We start from the raw sequence: 22,112 nt of genomic DNA, 5'->3' as shown, positions 1-22,112 counted from the left end.
GCGGAAATGAAGCCTATCCTACGTTCCAAAGGGCATAAATAATGCCTTCGGAGGGCACTTCGAAGGGAGAACTATTGTGACGGTCACACTGGAAGATCGTTTCAAACAGAATTTCCAATAAAAATAACTTAAAAAAAAAAAAATTACATGATATTTGAACACCACAACTTCAAGCCTTCCAAAGCTCTCAAAGTGGATGGTGAAGTATTTGAAAGGAATAGGGCATAGGGGTGATATCTCTGAATAGCACACACCCCAGCTATGGCGAAATCAATGACGTCGACACCACAAACTAACAAGGAACTATACTTCTAACCACAGGTGGAGAGCTGTAGTTCCAACTACACAACTTTGCGATGCAGTTTGCAAATGTTCGTTGGAACTACGATTTCCGGAAATGCCAAATTGTTTAACTATGTTGGTAACGATGGAACTTGCGACCATAATTGGCTAATGGTATTTTTGGGAAACACACCCCAGCCTGACACAGCAACATTGGCTCAACCAATGACATACTGTAATTTTGGAACAGGACTTTGGATTTGTTCAACCACTGGAAGATGTGGAAAGTGTGCTCTCCTGACATTTCATTCTTGTGTTGTTTTTGAGGAGCATATTATAATATGGAAGGACAACATGTTTCAGTATAATGCAATTTCAATACCTCTTTGAAAAAAGCTGAGATGAAAATGCAATGTGGATCAGAAAAATAAATCATGAAAACCAAAAAGGCCAATTTTGGATTCATCTAACTGTAGATATGCATGGGTATTTGTTACCGAATCTTGCCCTACTGAATCAAAATAAAAACCCTCTCAAGGGTTGTGTGTTTAGTCTGTTACTTTTACAATCAAATCAAATTTCTGGAAGGCTCTTGGGGTGATGAACATTAAAAAAATGTGGCTAAAATTGTTTTTATTATTCATTATTTTCTTGTGCATTCACACGTTTTCCCCTCCATTTCCTGTGGGCATGGGTGCCAGGTGTTTGGCAAAGATTCTGTAGCTTCCTGCCAGGATTTGATGCAGTGAGGGAGAGAGAGGAGGTTTATGTCGAAGCACCACCCTTTTAAAATGTGCAACCCCTCAGAGAAGCAAACTGGGTGGCTTAAATCATTTAGATAGTTTTAAACTGCTCTTTTCCACCCACCTAACTTTGTTGCTTAATGATTACCATTCACATATTTTTGTGGTATATTGATGAAAAAGACTAATTTGCTGTTCAAGATGACAGACAAAATGCTTGCAACAAGCATAAAAGTTTCTTGCGCATTGCACTGGAAATGTGTAAAATGCATAGAATATTTGGGCATGCAATTGCTTATCAGCATGCCCACACAGAATCTGCGCACACAGAATTTCTCTCCACATTTTCTTCAAAATTTGAACGCCTGTTATTCATAAAGTTCTACTCATTTCCTGACCTTTGCATGTTCGTTTAATCAATATTCTGGCTAACTTGATTATGCTTTTAGCTATCAATGACTGTAAGTCTATTCTGCAGAATTCCGCAGATTTCCACCCAAAAGCTGCTTATCATTAGCCCTGCCTTTAGAAGATGGCTGATTTAGTTTTGTTGATAACAAATGATTCCTTTGGAAAATGTTGACTGTTGATGTTAACATATTTTAATATTACCAAGGTATCAGTTTGCTGCTAGAGAAAAAACCAGTGCATTTTTAGTTATGTTTTTCTGCATCTCCAAGTTAAACAGTGATTAACCCCAGGACTGACACTCAGAATAAGTCGGAAATTCTCTGTAAATCCAGCCATCGTGATGTTTATATAATACATGGTGTACACACTTTGCAATTGTGCTAAGTCTGTGAAAATGGACTGTCTGCAATTATAAATGCTCAAGTTCTCCAGAGAGTGGCTAAGTTACTGCTGGACAATTTGGCTCAAGTTGAGGTCTGTCATTTTTAAACACTCTGTCATTTTGAGGTGGTCACCAGAGAAGCAGAAAATAAAGAACTTCTCACATCTGCAAAAGATGGATATGTTGTAGTTAATAGAATTCCCTGACAGTAACCTCTCTGCACATGTCAGCAAAGAGAGTGCTTTGTCTTTAAAACCTAATAAGCAGTTTTAAGTTTCACAGTGGGTCTTAATGGTTAAATGAGCTGGTCCTGCCAAGGGATGAAAATGTACATTATTCCACTTTTTGTTTTTACTAAGAAGAACTTTTTGCCATTGGCCATCTTCTAAAGCCAATTTCTTTTTAGAAACAGCTGGGGAAATGTGGGAAAACCATATCATTATAGAGGATATTTACTTGGAATGTTTTCATTTGACACCCATGGGCTAGACATATTTAATCTCTGAGAAGAATATCCTTTATGGGCTTGGCTTTAATTAGTTTTGATGGATTTGGGTGATGGGAGTTTCTCTTTGATTTTTTTGCTCATAGCTCATACTAATTTGCCATTTCTCCCTTAAAACAATAAATTATTAATTCTGTCTGTTCCTGACCAGGTATTCTGTGATATGAAAACAAGAGGAGGAGGCTGGACGGTTTTTCAGCACCGCAATGACGGATCAGTAGATTTCCATCGTGGCTGGAGGGATTACAAACTGGTAAGAACAGTTTACCTTATTTACAGTAGCGCCATCTTTAATTTTTAACAGGAATGACAACAAGGCTAAGAGGGATAGACTTACATCAAGGGGTTTCACTGTTGTTTACAGTGTTTTGAATCATTTCGCTTAACAAATATTGAAAAAAAAAAAAAAAGATCCATCTAATTTAAGTAAACAAATAAACTCCCAACATTTTCTAAGAGTTTTGGAAAATTAGATGTGGTCTATGAGCTTTATACAGCTTTATACAGTGGATGCTATTGAATAGACTGTTCGCTCACAGTCTCGTTTTGATTCAAGTCAAAAATCAAATATGGCGCTACTGTGATTAAGGACTATGGTACCAACTAGAGCCATCTGGTACATTTAAAGTCTAAAGTTTTCACAGCCATATCTCATAAAAATTATGTAACTGTGGCAACATAAATAAAAATAAAAAACAATTAGAAAACATTACGTGGTTCGTTAAATGTATCGCTGCAAAGTGAAATGTCCTCTGAGGGGTGCTAAATGCAAGTTAAATGTTCTCCCAATCAGATGAAGTTTTTAAGGTTATTGCTCTATGGAGTTTTAAATGAACAAAACCTACCTCCCTAAACTAAAATCTAACAAATAGTGTCATAAAAAGCAAATGCGAGATGATAGAGCATTAACCTTAAAAACCTCATCATCACTTGCTCTAGCTTTAAATAAACAAAGCTGACTTCCCTACCCTAAATCCTTCACCTAAACCTAACCAATAGTGTCATTAAAGCATATATGAGTTAAACAAAACAGACATCTGTACCCTGAACCCTACATGTAAACCAAACTGATAGTGTCATAAAAGCAAATGTGAGATGAAAAACACTATAGCTGAAGCAAACACATCATTTTGTGGCACTTCTATGACACTTTTGGCTCACATGTCCACATACTGTATGCTTTGCTGGACTCATATACCGGTCTTCTGAGTTCGAAGTTCAACGCTCTATCAGTTGAGCTACCATGCAGCCTTGTCTCGTTGGAAGAAATGCAGTTGTTTATGTAATGCAAACGTTAAAATGTATCATCTTCCAAATCATGCGTTGTAGTAAAAGTGTTTCAATGTCATAAGATTCTAAACACTTGTGTGAAGCATTGTGTAACAGAGTGAAAAATATGTGTTTATAAACTGTTAATCTGCCATTTTACTTGTGATTTGTGTGAAAGTGAATATTATGTCATTGTTGTGGCGCCTCTAATGAATGAATGAATGAATGAAATAATGTAACATTTAAATAGCTCTTTTCTGATATTACACTCAAAGCACTTTACATGGTGAACAGGGGACTCTCCTCAACCACAATTGTGCAGCATCCACCTGGATGATGCAACGACAGCCATAGTGCGCCAGTACGCTCACCACACAGCAGCTGTTGGTGGAGAGGAGAGATTAGAGTGGTATAGCCAATTAATGGAGAGTGAGGGATTATTAGGAGGCCATGATTGATAAGTGCCAATGGGGGGAATTTGGCCAGGACACTGGGGTTAAACCCCTACTCTTTACGAGAAGTGGGATGTGTTTATATCACCACAAAACTGCTGCGATACATGGAACAAGGCATGTAAAACTCATTTAGCAAAAATGTAGTTATAGTAACGTGATTCTTTGAGACAAGGTTGCATCTTTCCACAGTGTGACATCACATTCTTTATAAAACACATTTCAGATCATACCATTTTATCACTGACATCCAAATGAAGATTTCGTTTGTTTGCTTTTATGCACCTATTATTCAAAACATACAGTAGATTCAAACTAGAGTAAGACATAGAAAAGTTGAAGAAGAGGGAAGAATGCATTATTCAAATTATAAGAATCCATGCATACTGTACTGTGCATGAACTCTGTTTTAATATCAATCATATTTTCAAAAATAGCATATATTGCCAACATTTTATTCATAAATAAGTAGAATCATAAAATTATGTTCATGGCAAAACATTGTATTATAAAGCACAAAGACTGTGATTTATAGACCGAGTTGCAGAAAATATTGTAGCGTTGAAATAGTGCTTAAAGGTCAAATGTATAATTTCTGGGCCTCCAGCGACACCAAAAACAAAACAAACAAAAAAAAAAAAAAAAAAAACTGCAAAAACACATTTGCACTTTCTTGGGAAATTAACCTACGAATGTCTTACTTATAGTTGTCTCTGCATATTACAGTATGGTAAGATATGAAAAAAGTATTTTACCATACAGAATAAAAAAAATTATATATAAATGACACTTCACCAGTGAATTTTGCATTAGAAAATGAAGTATGATTAATCGTTTAATGAAGATATTATTGTTATGATTTACATGTGAGCCTGTCTATCCCTTGTTGCGATTCCTTGATTTACGCAATCTCTGCTTCTTCTAAACACACCATTAATCTGACATGTGTAACATTTACACATATTTAACCTGCACACGATGGAGAATGTCTAACTCATACATGGCATTTGACATGTATAGGCGTAGATTACTGATGTGTTGGTGATCCCTGCTGACCTTTCCTTAAGGCATAGCATTTTACACCTGCATTCCCTCCCTATTTGGGAGTATGACTTGCGAATGAGTATATATTATTTCTGACTCGGTTTCTGAAATCTTGAGAAGGTAAAAACTTTAGAATCAAGTGGGACATTATCATTCACACGTTGTGTCCTTTAGTTACAGAAAATAAATCCAGTAGAGTGCATTTCATAAGACATTGTTAGTAAGACTTGTTTGCATAACTCCTTTTAAAGAGGTCATTTTAAAACAAATGTTTTCTACCTACTCAAATAACAATTTCCTTAAATGCTAACTTGTTCTGAAATAAAACTCACTGTTATTGAGTTTTAAATGTGAAACAGTGCTAATTTGTCTCACCTGGGCTACTTTAACCGATAGATTGCCACAACCACTCTGGGAGTAACCAACTCACTGCACAAACTATGTGAGTGTTGTTTTTCTTTTTTTTTTTTCTTGTTGTTGAAGTGAATGATAAATATATGGCCCCAGATGGAGTGTGGGAGTAGGGAGCCCCTGTAGATTGTTTGAATGCCCAACCAGTACCACATCTCACTGTGTTTAAATAATATTGGAATAGTGCTATCTGATTCGTTGATCCATGTAGACGGAGATGTCTTTGGTCATTTTAAAATATAAGTGGAAGGTGTAATGAAATGTTTACTAGTCTTCGATAAAGAGAAGTCCATAAATGTCACAGTTTGTAGAGAACCAGGACCCAAACTTAAAAAAAAAAAAAAAGGTTTTATTAATCCTAAAAGACGACAAAACAAAAACTACCCTGTAGGGGAAAACACCGTCCAGCGCAGGCAACCCTCTGAAGCTGGACTGGGGCAGACAAACAGAAACCAGCACCAACCAGAACCAACAGAACAGACTAGACATGAGAAACAGGACCCACTTGAGACACGAAACAAGAAGAACTGGCACTGGACAGCACACACGAGGAGACTAAAATAGGGAAGGAAATCAACAGGATAACAGGCAGGACAGGTGAGGCAAATTAACTAATAATAGGCAAACAAGGAGGCGGGGTATGATGCAAGACTGAGAGACACGTGACAATACAGAAACAAAACAAAGCCATGAATAGTAAGAGCGCATATCGCCAAGACAATAGGCAACACGTGCTCATGCCAACCGACAGATAAGATGAGAGAATGCACGGCAATGCTAACAAAGCAATGCCATGCATTCTCACACTAGACAATGCCTGAGCATGCATTGCGAGGCAAACACCACGCGATGCACGCAACAAGCGAAAAAATGACACAGGACACCTGTGCGAGAGTTTGGCCACAAATAAACCCAATACCTCAGACCAAAATGACCGAACCTCAGCACAACATGAAGAAAGATCATGACCTGGGCGCACAGCTCAAAGCGAGCGTCCGTGGTCATGAGAGACAGACAGAGAGTATTGATGCGAGTGCATCCAGCCAAGGTGACATAATCACAGTGCACTCACGCCAATACAAGTCAAGACATGGAGCATGAGCGTCAGGATCCCGACACCGAAAACCGAACCAGACAGGGAAGTCAGGATCCAGACACCATGCTCCAGACATGAAACATGAGACCGACCGAAGAGCGCACGGCAGGGAAACCACAACCGAAGCCATGCGCTCACACAAAGGCAGACAACAATACACAAGACAGACACAGAACAGTGATGTCAAGATCCTGTCATACAAAACCACAGAGTGACAGGACCGTGACAACAAATGTCCTACTGATATTGTAAGGGCATTATCAGTTATCTGCTTTCTTCTCTTTTCTTCACATACAATGAAGGGATTTGGAGATCCATCAGTAGAGCACTGGTTAGGAAATGATGTTATCCACCTGCTTACTACATCTAAAGACTACACTCTCCAGATCCATCTCAAAGATGCAGAGGGACACCAGGCTTATTCTCAATATGACCACTTCTTCATTGATGGAGAGGATAAGAAGTACAGGTATTTAGATGCTCCATGTTCTCTGGTCTGTAAATGTCTCAAGCTGATCTCTGGAATCATGTTACTTCAAATACAGAGATGTACGGAAGTGAACATTTGTAGTTAAAAAGTATATAAGTATTGTTATGTTTCTAAAAATAATCAGTCGTTTGGGTTCAGAAAAACTTTATTTGTTGACTGGAGTCGTGTGGATTATTTTGATGCACCCTAAATATGCATTTTGGACCGTCAAAAAATGGAGTACATTCACTTGCATTGTTTGAAGGAGGAGGCCTGAAATGAAATCCTAAAAATCTTAAATTCTGTTTTGATGAAGAAAGAAACTCTTGGATGGCCTGAGGGTGAGTAAATTATCAGCAAATTTTCATTTTTGGGTGAACTATTCCTTTAAACAATTGCCTTTTTCATGTTACATTTGCTTTTTATGACACTATCGATTACGTTTAGGTTTAGGGTTTAGGGCAGGGAGGTAGGTTTTGTTGATTTAAAACTCGATAGAGCATTAACCCTAAAAACCTCATCTCAACCTCAAGGAACCACGAAGTATAATTTTGCAAAAATGTCACCACAAGCTGAGATCAGGCTGAAATGTCCATGAACTGGAGGTCATTTGTGATGCATACAAACGTAAATGTGCAAAAACATGCAATCTTAGACAAAAACTGCAATTGCTGGAGATAAAATCACCAGCTTTTCCAGTTCATGGATTTTTCATAACAGTCATATTTTATTCTGTGGTTTAGTCCAAACCAATAAACTCTCACTGCACTGGTGGGAGTCATGCTGTATTTTTCATAAATAGTGTGTCATGTAAGTGTGCTGTGTCTAATGACACAGTCCAGAGGTCTTTTAAACATATCAATTTGTGTTGTTCCAAGTCAGATTAAGACTTGATGTGGATTTAGATATGCGGTGTGAATCAGAGGTAAACTACATATGCAGATGATTTAAGATCATATGCACATTTAATTTTTGTCTAATCTTCTGTCATTTTCTCAAATAATGATACAAAAATAAATAAAATAAAAAAAAAAAAAAAAACACTCTTGCGATTAAGCACATAAGTCACAACGATGAGCTGAATTTGGGGTAAACTGCCATGTCTCAGAGCACCACTGCTGCTTCTGGTCTACTGATCCCAGGGGCAGGCCTGCCTACCAAAGAGAAACAGAGCAAACACTTTCAAGCACAAGGTTTTGCCGGAAAACTGCAGTTAAACAAATCTCACACCTCTTAAGGGATGCAATTAAATATTTTTATGCATTGCTTGTGGGCATAACTGGACTGTGAATGAACCAGGACCACAAATATTAAATTTAACTCAAAATAAATTATATGGAATATAACTCTGGCATAGAAACTAACATTTCAAAAAGGGGTGAGTGTTGTAACATTGGTGTCAAATAGAAACAACAGTATGCATACATGTGTGTGTGTATACTGTAAACAGGTAAGGAAAATGCTGAACAGCTACTTGCCAAATCCCAACATGTTTGTTTTCCAGTTTACCTCATATGGTAAGTGTGCATTTTATTAGTGTGTTGAGAATACTGGCATCATCTAAAGGGGGTTGGGCCCATTTGGGAATAACCAGCCAAGCATCCTATGGTGTAAGGATGTTTTTCCAGCCAAGACTATACAATGTCTAGCTGTGTGGTCCTTTCTCTGGCTCTGTGTGTGCTGAACGCTCATAATCCTTCCTGGTGAGACATCATCGACCATGGATTGTGCTCAATTGCGGTTAAATACCCTGGAATGCACATTAATAAGTCTTAAAGCTTTTTGAAATCAGAAGAAAATCAAAAGAAAAATCTCCAAGGAATATCTGATACGAGTTTACAGCTGGTCCAATTACTGGATTTCACAATGGATTTAATAGATGTAGACACCTTAATCTGATTATGCAGAAAATAAACAACAATGTAAGTTATAGCTAACCTTTATTCATATTATTTATCTTAAACAGGATATTTCAAATATCTGAGCTGATTAAGAATGTTAACTCTATGTCTGGTCCAACTGTGACTTACAAGAAATGGGGAACAAGAATAAAGCAAAATTGTAGACCATCACAGGAGCAGTTCTAGGGTCAGTGGATATCCAGGGCTTAGCCCCGAGTCATCCATGTATGCATCATTATACACAGGATACACTTTAAAATATGTTTAAAAGTTACATTGGCAAAGAGTTTTTAAATGAAGTAAATCTTTCAAAACATAAAATTTGTTGGATGAGTTGGATTGAAAACTGTTCAGATCTACTGGTCTGTGCATTGTCCCAAGACAGCAGATATGACCAACAGCCAATTAACCTGAAAGAAAGGAAGACTGCAAGAGGAGGGTGGAAGAAAATAATCTAACTCTAGCCCACATCTATTTTATTTTATTTTTATTCTATTTATGTGAAATCAGTGCGAAAACAACTATAAGCCATTCCTTCATGTTATTTCTTGACAATGTTAATTCTAAAAGTTGCTGTAAAAGTTGTGTAAAGTGCCCACCAACATGACAGAAAACAAGAAACTGTGATTCTTAAAGTGTGCACAGGACAACAACTTTCTTTCTTATGTGTTCTTGCCATTAGCCATCACTTTAAACCACAAAGGTGTTCCAAGATGTACACTACCATTCAAAAGTTTAGGATCACTTACTCATTCTGTTTTTGTTTTAGTTTTTTTGTTTTTTGTTTTTTTCACATTTTAGAATAATAGTAAAGTCATCACAACTATGAAATAATAGAAATGGAAATATGGGAATTATGTTGTGACTAAAAAAATAAAAAATAAATCAAAACTATGTAATATTTTAGCATCTTCAAAGTGGCCACACTTTGCCTAGATTTTGCAGAAATCTACTCTTGACATTTTCTCAACCAGCTTCATGAGGTATCACTCTAGGATGCTTTTTAAACAGTATTGAAGGAGTTCCCATCTATATACTGGGCACTTAGTGGCTGCTTTTCTTAATTATTCGGTCCAAGTCATCCATTTCAAAAACTGTTGTTTTGCTGTTTTGTTGTTTTGTAATTAAATAAATTATTATGTTGGCACAATGATATTTTTGTCTACAATACTAATTTCAAACATTTAAGCATATGCCTTCAGATCAAAAGGTTTTTAAGATCATGAGGAACATTTCAGGCAAGTGACCCCAAACTTTTGAATGGTAGAGTAGTTGTGGTTGTCTTTTCTGTGTGTTGCCATTAGACAATACACAGTCTACTATTTTATGTACATTAACCTTGGTATTTCCCATTTTATTTTCCCTATGTTCCTGGAACATCTTTTGTTGGTCCTAGAACAACATTCCTATTGACAATCATTGCCCCCTAGTTTTAGGGATAGCATTAGAGCTATGACGGGTTAATAGGATTGTTGATAAGACTGTCTTATTTGTGTAAGTAATGTTGTGCACATTGTATCTTGTATATTTTATGTCAGCATGTACTATATACTGGATACCTATGTCTATTTTGAAATATTCAATGCAATTTGGCCCACAGTTGATTTACAGCATTTTACTATTTCTTCTCAGTATCCATGCAAGAGGATTTAGAGGTACAGCAGGACGCACCAGTAGTCTCACCCACTCAGGCACCATGTTTAGCACTAAGGATCAAGACAACGACCAGTGCAGCTGCAAGTGTGCTCAGATGGCCACTGGAGGTATCATATTTTATTTGTCAACCATTATAAATTATTTCTAACTATTTTTGTAATTCTATCATTGTATATGATGGAAAACAAATTCCCAACATTCCTTTATCGCTCAAGATGTAAGCACTACAATAATGTTGCAATATCAAGGGTCTCCATGGCAACTGAGAAAGTCAAGGTAGCCTATCAAATAAAAAAGAAAAGCAGTCCAAGTTCACTTGGGTTTAAATAATGACATTGAACTAAACTAAATATGACCAAAATGATATACAGGTTTTTTTTTTCTTTCTTTTTTTTTAAGTTTTAAAGTATCATGCATTATTTATTTATTATTCGACTATTTTCTTTGTCAAGGTTTTTTTTTGCAACACAAACAGGTGTGATTTAGTGCTATATGACAATTTTAAACTCTCTGGCTCTTACAATTAAATGGGCCATTTTTGCTTCAATACCTTCAGACTTCTATGTAAGATTGGCTAACCTCTTATGAGTAACAACAATGCTTAATTTCAGGTTTTGGGTTTACTTTCGGGCTCACTTCAGTTGCCGCTGCCACATCCTTCAATAACAACATATTCTGTACAGGTTTATGGATGAAGGTCCCAAATAAAATATGACTCTCTTGAATTGAGTGTAAGAACGATTACTCATACAAATCAATAAGGAATATAAACTTAGATTAATGTTGAAAGTATTGATACTCTATCAGAATATCGGCCAGACTGATATTAATATTATTTTGGTTATGTGAAAAGGCAATCCAGAAAAATAACCTAGCAATGTCAGCACAACTTTTTCATGAGCTAAGCCACCATCATGTAACAACCACTTTGTTGACGCATCAGCGTTCAGCAAACATCCGCCACATCTTGCCCTAATTGTTGATTACTGTACATACCAACTATGCTAACAGTCATATATTTTTCTTCTGATGTTTAGGAATAATTTTACATGCCCTACTTATTTCTTATTACTTCACAGTGACTGGACTGTGTGAATGTGAACGGTCATGTGTTTATGTATTCATGGTTGTGATGCCACACAATTACATTTTCTGAATGAACTGTTTTTGCAGAATGTCTACTCTGTATAGTACATTAAACTCTCAAGACCAAGAAAATTATTTTTTTTATGATATGACCAGTTTAAGTGAGGGCAAATTGACCAAATCATGAAAAATACTTGTGCTTCATCAGTACAGGGTGGTGGTTTGAAGCTTGTGGACCATCAAATCTCAATGGGATATACTATTCTGGAAACTCCAATGTGGTACGCTATAATAGTATAAAGTGGTACTACTGGAAAGGACAAAGCTGGATGGCGTCCATGACAACTATGATGGTACGACCTTTGGACTTCTAAAAGAAGAAAGAGACCATCACAAATGGGTCATTTCACTTCACTGAAAGCCAAATCATACAAACATGCTGGTGACATCAATGAAAATCATGGACAAATTGAGCATTGGACAGCTTGTGCCCATGCTATTGTAGCCATTCAATCTGTCTCCATTTTGTTTGTGTAGTCTGGCGAAATTGCACCAGAAATGTTTTATCTCCCTGTATAGTAAAAGTCAATTTTGCAAAAGTCTTGCAATGTAAAATGCAATGAACTGGAATGGTTGATCAGTGCTCACATTCATACTTGATGGTGAGTTGTGCTTTGAGCCTGATGTCTGTGTGATAAAACAGTAACCTATCATCCTTCCCCATCCAGTCCAAGCTTCAGTCCTCTCAAGATTACTTCTCCCATTCCAAAGTGCTTGTAAAGGGTTTAAATGAGAATACCTCTATAAACTTGAACAAGTCACAGAAACAGTTGTATGTTTTATAAGCAGACCTTTGATTATAAAATATATATTTCTAATAAAAAACAGACATGAAATATGCAATGAGATCTAATCATTATCAAGGAATGAGGAAGCCTGGCAGTGTTGTCTCCATGCTGAAAAAAGTAAAGAAGAAGAAGAAGAAGAAGCTGGTCTTCCAGACTTGTAAGACCAGTCTTTTGATTTAGATGGGTATTGGGCACTTTTCAGTTTGCTAAAGTGGGAGACCCTCTTAAATAAGACCTGCAAGCCAACTTCAGCAGGGATGCTTGCACTCTCTGCCATATTCATAATGGCAAAAGCAGCAGATTTTGTTTAATGCTGTGCTGTGGAAGCCTGACCATCCATGTGATGTAAAAAGCGTCTGTATTGGCTCTTTTTATATGCCAATCACTTGATGAATCATTCAATGAAGGCACTTCCTTCTGTTACTCTAAAACACTCATCAGAGGCTGGCCCTCTTGCCCTGCTGACCTGTGTTCACACTCAGCACTTAGCCATGCTACTGCGGTCATGATTTATTACTCTGGTCTACAGCCCCATTCATCCATGACCACTGAGCAAGGAGAGTTACCTTCTCTTCCATTTAAGATTATCCTCCTGCCGACGTTTCTGCATTGATTTGTATAGGACACCCACACAGCCTCCGCTGTGCGGAGCCAGGGCGCCCTCAATGAGCCAATTATATTATGGTTAAATTTGCCTATATATAAGCTATTATACTCATAAAAGCCACATTTAAGAGGCAGATATACCATGTTTACACAGACTTTTTAAATTCTGTCATAATTTACTTTTGTCATAACCGTATGACTTTCTTACACAGAACACAAAAGGAGATAAAATGCATATTACAGTTCATCTTTTCAGTACAATGGCAGTTGATAGTGGCTCATTTTAAAGCTTAATAGAGGACCCACAAGTATCATAGAAGTAGTCCATGTGATTCATGTAATATATTCTAACTCTTTTGAAAGCATACGATAGGTTTTGGTGAGAAACAACACAGTAATTTTTCAGGGAACATCTTGATGTCTGTTTTGCTTTCATGAACATTCGCAGTGGCACACTCATTAAAACATCTCCTTTTGTGTTTTGCATTAGAAAGTCAGATTTGAAATGACATGAGGGTGGTGAGTAAATTATGAAAGAATTTTCATTTTTTAGTGAACTACTTTAATGTCACTTCACTCTCTTTTCTATCATAGTAAAATGCTTACTAAGTGGTTTAAAAAAAACAAAACAAAAAAAAAAAAAAAAAAACACTGACCTGCTGTAATCAGCCAAACTCACATATTCAAAATGACATAGAGCTAAAAAGATGAACAGAAAATATTTCAGCACAGAAACGGGTAAATTGAAAAGAGATTTACCAAAATGACATCATGTGCCCAAAGATTTGTGGTATGCCACTGTTGATTTGCCACAGCAGGAAATATGCACAGGTTGTGGCAGACATTTGCCAGAAATACACTGCAACCAAGGCAGACATGTAGAGATGAAGACCTTGCCCATGCACCATTACAACTAGAACAACTTTATTATAGGTCCAGCAGCTGCTGTGATAGATTACTGCTGGTGAGATGGGGGTTAAATTTGTGGGGGTTCTATCACGTTTGGGTTTAAGACGAGAGCTGGACTCTTGGCAGCTGGATCCTCCCTCCGTGGAGTGTGCATTATTTGTTGATGCCACCATAATACTGACCTGGTTCAGTGTGCAAATGAAATGCCATTCACTGACAGGGGGTTCTGCACCAATAGAGCCTTTGAGCACATCCAAGAATTTATCATCACCTTGAGCAAGAGCAGGCAGAAATAAAGAAAGCTCAGTGGGGAGGGTGAGTAGTTTCCAAACATAAATCTCTGTCTTGCCTCAGTTCCACATGGTGAAAGGTGAAGACCGGATGGAGACAGGGAAGACAGATGAAGTCAGGGACGTGCCAAAATGAACCCAGGGGATGGTGGATCACTGATAGTTCAGCAGAGCAGAAACCACTGACCTCAAATGAGAGTGATCCAGAAAGGGTGGTACCCGCAAACCAGACAAATATATGCTTTCTCTTTGATTTGCATTGTGTTGTTTTCATGTTACATGTTTCATGTGACATAATTCTGCTTTAATCATGTTGCAGACAAAATATATTTTCTTTGTAAACAGCAGGGGGCACTCTAGACACAGCGAAAGCTCACTGTGTCAACTGGCAATGTGTTGCTTTCCCTGCTGTTATACTAGAACCACATGGAAGCTGCATATTTAGATAGCAGGACTGATAGTGACTTTGTGTGCACGCTCCCTTGTTTCTCTCTCATCATGGTGTTTTCTGTTGGAACTTCTTTTCCAATTACGTCAACCATAACAGCTATTGTGAGGCAGCTTTTTTATGCTGTTGTCTTAAACAGGTGGCCAAATTGAAGGGTGTGAAAAACAAGAAAATGGAGGGGAAATTATGCAATACTTGCTTATTGCTTATAAAGCACCTCAAATCTGTTAATGATATGTGTACTAACAAGTGAGAGTCAAAAGACTGGAAGACCAACTGACATGGCTCATTAATGCCTCTGAAACACAGATAACATATTGTTGCAAATACTCGTCTACATCCGCAAACCCAGTCATCTATCAAGGCTACAGCGTCGGCTGGGTAATGATCTAACATATTAGCACTTCAAAGTCCAGGTTCTTTCCTTTACTGTGTCAGGGTGTGTTGTCTTATGCTGCATAAGCAAAAGATATTGCATTTCTTTATTTTTCATCCCAGCTGAGATTCTGAAATTAAATTGTAGAGCCATTCAATACAACACCTAATGAACTGACTGCCATATACAGCTGTGCTCAAAAGTTTGCATACCCTTGGAGAATTGGTAATATATGTACCATTTTAAAAGAAAACATGAGTGAGCAGGCAAAACATTTCTTTTATTTCTTATGGGATTCATATTCAACTGTAGGTTATAACAGAATGGCACAATCATAAAACAAAACATGGCAACAAAGTAAAAAATAAAATGACCCCTGTTCAAAAGTCTGCATACCCTTAGTTCTTAATACTGTGTATTGTCCCCTTTAGCATCAATGACAGAGTGCAGTCTTTTGTAATAGTTGTCTATGAGGCTCCAAATTCTTGCAGGTGGTATAGCTGCCCATTCGTCTTGGCAAAATGCCTCCAGGTCATGCAAAGTCTTTGGTCGTCTTGCATGAACCGCACGTTTGAGATCTCCCCAGAATGGCTCCATGATATTAAGGTCAGGAGACTGTAATGGCCACCTTTTTCTGCTGTCAACTTGGCCTTGTGCTTAGGGTCATTGTCGTGCTGGAAAGTCCAAGAGCATCCCATGCGCAGCTTTCGTGCAGAATGCAAATTGTCTGCCAGTATTTTCTGATAACATGCTGCATTCATCTTGCCATCAATTTTCACAAGATTCCCCCATGCCTTTAGAGCTGACACACCCCCAAAACATCAGTAAGCCACCACCATGCTTCACAGTGGGGATGGTATTCTTTTCACTATAGGCCTTGTTGACCCCTCTCCAAAAACAGAGCATTTTGAAAAAGCTCTAAATTATAATGACATTATGTTTATTCACAGTAAGGTCATACTTATCATCTTTAAATAATTTATAATAATTTATAAAAAAGTAACTGTAGTCCAGTTACGAGCATTTTAAAATGCAATTTAATCCAATTACAAGTACTTGCAAGTCTGATTAAGTAATCCAGATTACATGTTGTCCGTTACTACCCAGCACTGATTATACATAATGTTAAATTGCTTTGAATTCAGTCTTATAGTTACAGTCAGCACCATGATATACTGTATATTGGGGCTTTGACTTACTGACTGTATTGGGAAACAATCCCATTAGAAAGAACGTACTTATTTAATAAAATCAGTAAAGTCTACTGCAAACATACACGTTCAGATATATGATTTCAGAGGTGTCTCGAATTGACCTGTCATCTTGCCACTAGCAGAAAGCACTGGTAGAATCAAGGTAGAACAAATGAAGTGGTAGATTTACAGTTGTGCTCAAAAGTTTGCATACCCTGGCAGAAATTGTGAAATTATGGCATTGATTTTGAAAATATAACTGATCATGCAAAAAAAAAAAAACTGTCTTTTATTTAAGAATAGTGATCATATGAAGCCATTTATTATCACATAGTTGTTTACTTTACCTTTTAAAATAATAATGATAACAGAAATCCCCCAAATGGCCCTGATCAAAAGTTTACATACCCTTGAATGTTTGGCCTTGTTACAGACACACAAGGTGACACACACAGGTTTAAATGGCAATTCAAGTTTAATTTCCCACACCTGTGGCTTTTTAAATTGCAATTAGTGTCTGTGTATAAATAGTCAATGAGTTTGTTAGCTCTCACGTGGATGCACTGAGCAGGCTAGATACTGAGCCATGGGGAGCAGAAAAGAACTGTCAAAAGACCTGCGTAACAAGGTAATGGAGCTTTATAAAGATGGAAAAGGATATAAAAATATATCCAAAGCCTTGAAAATGCCAGTCAGTACTGTTCAATCACTTATTAAGAAGTGGAAATTTGGGGATCTCTTGATACCAGCCAAGGTCAGGTAGACCAAGAAAGATTTCAGCCACAACTGCCAGAAGAATTGTTCAGGATACAAAGAAAAACCCACAGGTAACCTCAGGAGAAATACAGGCTGCTCTGGAAAAAAACGGTGTGGTTGTTTCAAGGAGCACAATACGACGATACTTGAACAAAAATGAGCTGCATGGTCAAGTTGCCAGAAAGAAGCCTTTACTGCACCAATGCCACAAAAAAGCCCGGTTACAATATGCCTGACAACACCTTAACACGCCTCACAGCTTCTGGCACACTGTAATTTGGAGTGAGGAGACCAAAATAGAGCTTTATGGTCACAAACATATGCGCTATGTTTGGTGAGGGAAAGCACCATTCTAGTGTGGACGAGAGGTGTATATTAAGCAAAATTAATGCATTTTCAAATACAAAAGTGCATTAGTGTGGATGAGTCCTAATACCTACTTTCCTCCAAATATTGGGGCCCCCTCTGGAATCTTTGGAACAGATGGTACTATAATATATAATTCTAATACATTCCACCCTGACAGCTAAAATGTCTCTTTCTTCCACCTCATGGCTCAAAAAGAATTTGGGGAAAAGTATAAAAAATCATGACAGAATCTATTAAAGCAAGGCACAGTCTTAACCCAGGGCTAAAAAAATAAATATTTAATTCTGATGGGAAAATAGTTAATAGCTTTAATTATTTATTAAGCTTCTCTCTCATTTTTTTAAAACTCCCCTCTTCAAATAGCATATGTATAGAGGCAAATATTAAGAGCAAATACAACTGTTGGTATGACTCCTGGCAACTTGTTGACTGGCTTCCTCCTGAGAGGAAACAGTGTTGTGGAAAAACTTATTTTTCTTCTGTTGTGCTTGGTTGTCTCCATTGCTTGCAGTGTGCTGGGAGGAAAGGAAAAGAATGGAAAAAAATGCTGAGTTCCATTGACTGAATGGTTTCGTAGAGCCTTAGGCTTGTAAACATCAAATTCACTATACCACCAACCGTCAATCAAAATGACAGGAAATTGGAAACATTGGATTAAGGTTTCAGTTATAGATACAGCTATAAAATAAGACACTTTGCAAGTAGTGTAGTAGAGCAATGGGAATATATCGAGTGCTCAGAAGACCACACTAATTGAAATGCAGAGTATTGTATGTCCCACAGCAGATGTTGTGCTCACAATGCTTCACATCTGAGCTGCCATTTATAATTTCAGTGCAGAAAACCAATGATCAAAATTCATTTAGACATGAATTTTAATAATCATTATTTCATTAAGCATTGCAAATAGCCCCTTCATCCCCGCTCCCCATGACTCACATCATAAATTCATCAAGAAGGCTCAATTAGGACTAATTGCTGCTTTGACATTTGTAGGTTTTAATTTCTCAGTGCATTTTAGGAGGAGAAAAGTTAAATATTTACCACTGTGGTAAATAAGAGAATTTCACTATTTAGGGCTTTTCACGCTGCACTTTACCCTGGACATCATATTGTTTAACTCTGGGTTAAGCATTGTTTTACACTTGTAATTATGAAAGAGACCCTTAATTATGAAACCCTGCTCCAGAGTAACACCAAAGTTTTGCAACAAACAACCAATCAAGAACTAAATGCTTATTTTATTAAATATTCAAGCTCTTTGTACAATCACAGAAACTTTTGCATGCTGTATTTTGTTTCAGTTTCTGAGAGAAAACAATGAAAATGTTAACTAGAGAAAAGAGACTGCATAAAAGAAATTTAAAAAAATAAAAACATTAACCCAGGGTTTGCAAATGTACAGTGTGAAATCTTGAAACCTGAAAACTATACTGTATAAATTAATTACTAAACACTAAAAATTATTACTAATAACAGCATGAAACACAGAACAAAATTACCCAGAAATACTTTAACCCAGGGTTTCCAATGGCCATGGCTAAAGAATTTCCCTGGTGAAAGTATCAAACGGTTGTTTTTGCACATGGATACATGCATACAGTATAGATGTCTGCACAGGCCTTAAAATGAAACCCGAACCCGAGCCATACCCGAGATCGTGTGGCCCGACCCTACCTGGCCCAAATGAGACCTTCAGATTTTAAGTCCAAACCTGACCCGAACCCAAAATTGCTTTCTATCTAATTTCTTCTCCTAGCAAGGACTGTTGCAATAGACTGTATTTTATGTAAGCATATAGGCAACATTCGTAACAGTACTGAAACAGTAAACATACACAGTTTTAACAAGGCATGGCAGCCCCTTAGTACACTAAGAAAAAGCATTGCCTTACCGTTTATGCGCTGAAGCTTCACCTGGTGCAGAACAATCTGGAATAATATGAAACAATGCAACAGTTCCCTGTTACAAGGAATTTGTCCTGGAAGCTCCTGTCACCAAGACAAATTCCTTGTATGTGTAAGCATACCTGGCAATAAAGCTGATTCTGATACTGTGCAGCCTGAACTTGTCCAAACTTGGCCTTTAACTTGTCCGTTCACGCATGTCTGTGAGTGAGAGCGTGTGCATGAAACAAGTTCAGTAAGCCTGTTTATTTTTTCATTAATTACAAACACTAACCTGACCTGAACCCAAAGTCCTACTTGGAAAACTAACCCGAACCCAGCCTGAAATGGATTGGATGGCCAGAAATTTCCTTCTACTCAATTCCGACAAAACAGAGGTACTAATTATTGGACCAAAAACCTCTAAAAATAAGCTGCTAAAATATAATTTGACTCTCGATGGATGTACTGTTACATCATCATCAACAGCGAAGAACTTAGGTGTTATATTTGATACCAATCTGTCTTTTGAAAATCAAATTACAAATGTCTGTAGAACAGCATTCTTCCACCTAAGAAATATTGCTAAATTACGACACATGCTCTCTGTTGCTGATGCCGAAAAACTAATTCATGCATTCATGACCTCAAGATTAGATTATTGTAATGCATTACTGGGAGGATGTCCAGCAAGATCAATAAATAACTTCAACTGGCTCAAAATGCAGCAGCCAGAGTGCTGACTAGAACCAAGAAATATGATCATATTAGCCCCATTTTATCATCGTTACATTGGCAACCTGTTAAATTTCGTATTAATTTAAAAATTCTGTTAACTACGTACAAAGCTTTGAATGGTCTAGCTCCGCAGTTCTTAAGTGACCTTCTACCACGCTATATTCCATCCTGTTCATTACGATCGCAAAATTCTGGCCTGTTAATAGTTCCTAGAATATCAAAATCCACAAAAGGAGGTAGATCCTTTTTATATTTGGCTCCTAAACTATGGAATAGTCTCCCTAACACTGTTCGAGATGCAGACACACTCACTCAATTTAAGTCTAGACTAAAGACTCATCTATTTAGCCAGGCATACACCTAATTTATCCTTCAACTCACAATTAGGCTGCTATAGTTAGGTCTGCCGGAACTAGAAACAATGATCATGATCTATAACTCTGCAATATATTGAATGGAAACTATGCTAATATTATTTTATTTGTTTCCCTGTCTCAACCTCGGGTCTCCAATCCTGAGGTCACCAGAACTGGCTAGATCCAGCTCCGTTCCTGCTTGGTGTTGTACTCCACTGCTACGTGCCGCTGTGTGATGATGACTAATAGGAGCCAGTGCCAGCCAAACATCACTTCAGTCTATTACTATGGACTTCAGAGGATGAAATGATGCCAACTCCAACCATAAGACATGGGATACTTGATATGCCATTGCCTGATCCTTGGACTTAGGATAGACCTCACCGAAATTACCGGCCAGTTTGAACTGCGATGCACCTAACTGATCTCTGCCTACATCACCTTGGTCTAATGATGGACTACACTCTTGAAATGGAATACACAGACTATCATTTAATTGCCAACAAAACCCTTCATCAGCCAACTAACAAGGACAATTGCATCTATGTGAACTTCTGCAGTTAATCCAGGATGAGCTTCAAAGACATTGGTCATTATTAATCTTACAGTTGTTACAAAATCTTTGTTTTAAACACTGACCCTTAACACTTACTTAGTTTAATAATTTTAAACCATGACTTGCAATATACATAAGTAATATTGGCATTATATTCATGATAGCCAGAGGGGAACTGGCCCCCACAGTGAGTCTGGTTTCTCCCAAGGTTATTTTTCTCCATTAACCAACATTTTATGGAGTTTTGTGTTCCTTGCCACAGTCGCCTTCAGCTTGCTCACTGGGGTTATAAATACAATTATTATTTAATTACTTATTTTTAAACAATACACAATCATATTTTATCAAACTACACAATGATGACTCTAAGACATTATAGATATTTACAGTATTATCTTCTGTTAATGCCTGATCTTCTGTAAAGCTGCACTGAAACAATGTGTGTTGTGAAATGTGCAATACAAATAAAAATGACTTGACTTGACTTGAAACCCGTTGGGCTCTTGGGTCCCGTTGGGCCCGGGTCGGGTTGCAGACCTCTAATACAGGATATAATAATGCTGCAGAGGTATGCTTAATCAAAGTGAAAAAAAAAAAAACTTTGTGATGCAGAAATCTATTGCTCAGCTGACCCACCCAAGCTCACTTGCTGTTGCCAGAAATAAAAGTAAGGGTGAGAATTAAGCAAAATCTTCAACAGAGTCGAAACGGAGTCGAAAGTTATTTGCCTCAGGATTCCCATTTGATTGATCATAGTGCACCACACACATTTTTTGTTAGGTTTCAATGTGCCATTGTTTCCATTAATTAGAATGATTTATTTTAAGCCGAGAAAGCATCAGAGACATGACTCATCTGCTTCGAAGAGAAGAGCACAAATGCAATTGAGTTTCCATGACATAAAATGTATGTTTGTTGAAGGGCCAACGAACCCTTTCCACCTTTTTCATCTTCAATTTAGAAATCCAAAATGCTAAAAAAACTTCAACAAAGATAATATTCTAAGATATGAATGGTAAGCTTATACACAAAAATAATGTAGCCCACATGAAAATAAAATAAAATAAAATAATG

The 22,112-nt window shown here is 37.4% G+C and overlaps 1 protein-coding gene across 2 annotated transcripts in view; it reads left to right on the top strand.

Annotated features, from left to right (window-relative positions):
* Positions 1 to 20,907, top strand: part of LOC127420812 (angiopoietin-2-like) — a 47,015-nt gene extending 26,108 nt beyond the window's left edge. The window contains exons 6-9 of one of the 2 annotated variants that reach the window (XM_051663363.1): positions 2,475 to 2,576; positions 6,898 to 7,064; positions 10,598 to 10,728; positions 20,646 to 20,907. In XM_051663363.1, coding sequence (XP_051519323.1) covers positions 2,475 to 2,576; positions 6,898 to 7,064; positions 10,598 to 10,728; positions 20,646 to 20,728 — 483 coding nt within the window. In that variant the 3' untranslated portion in view covers positions 20,729 to 20,907. Of the gene's footprint in view, positions 1 to 2,474; positions 2,577 to 6,897; positions 7,065 to 10,597; positions 10,729 to 11,920; positions 12,464 to 20,645 lie in introns of those variants that run through there. The other variant, XM_051663362.1, reaches the window with a different exon arrangement.
* The last annotated feature ends 1,205 nt before the right edge of the window (positions 20,908 to 22,112 follow it).

Source organism: Myxocyprinus asiaticus, chromosome 30 (genome assembly GCF_019703515.2).
Source record: "Myxocyprinus asiaticus isolate MX2 ecotype Aquarium Trade chromosome 30, UBuf_Myxa_2, whole genome shotgun sequence".
NCBI classification, from domain to species: Eukaryota; Metazoa; Chordata; class Actinopteri; order Cypriniformes; family Catostomidae; genus Myxocyprinus; species Myxocyprinus asiaticus.
The sequence above is the reverse complement of the archived record's forward strand: the minus strand, read 5'-3'. Positions and strand labels throughout refer to the sequence as shown.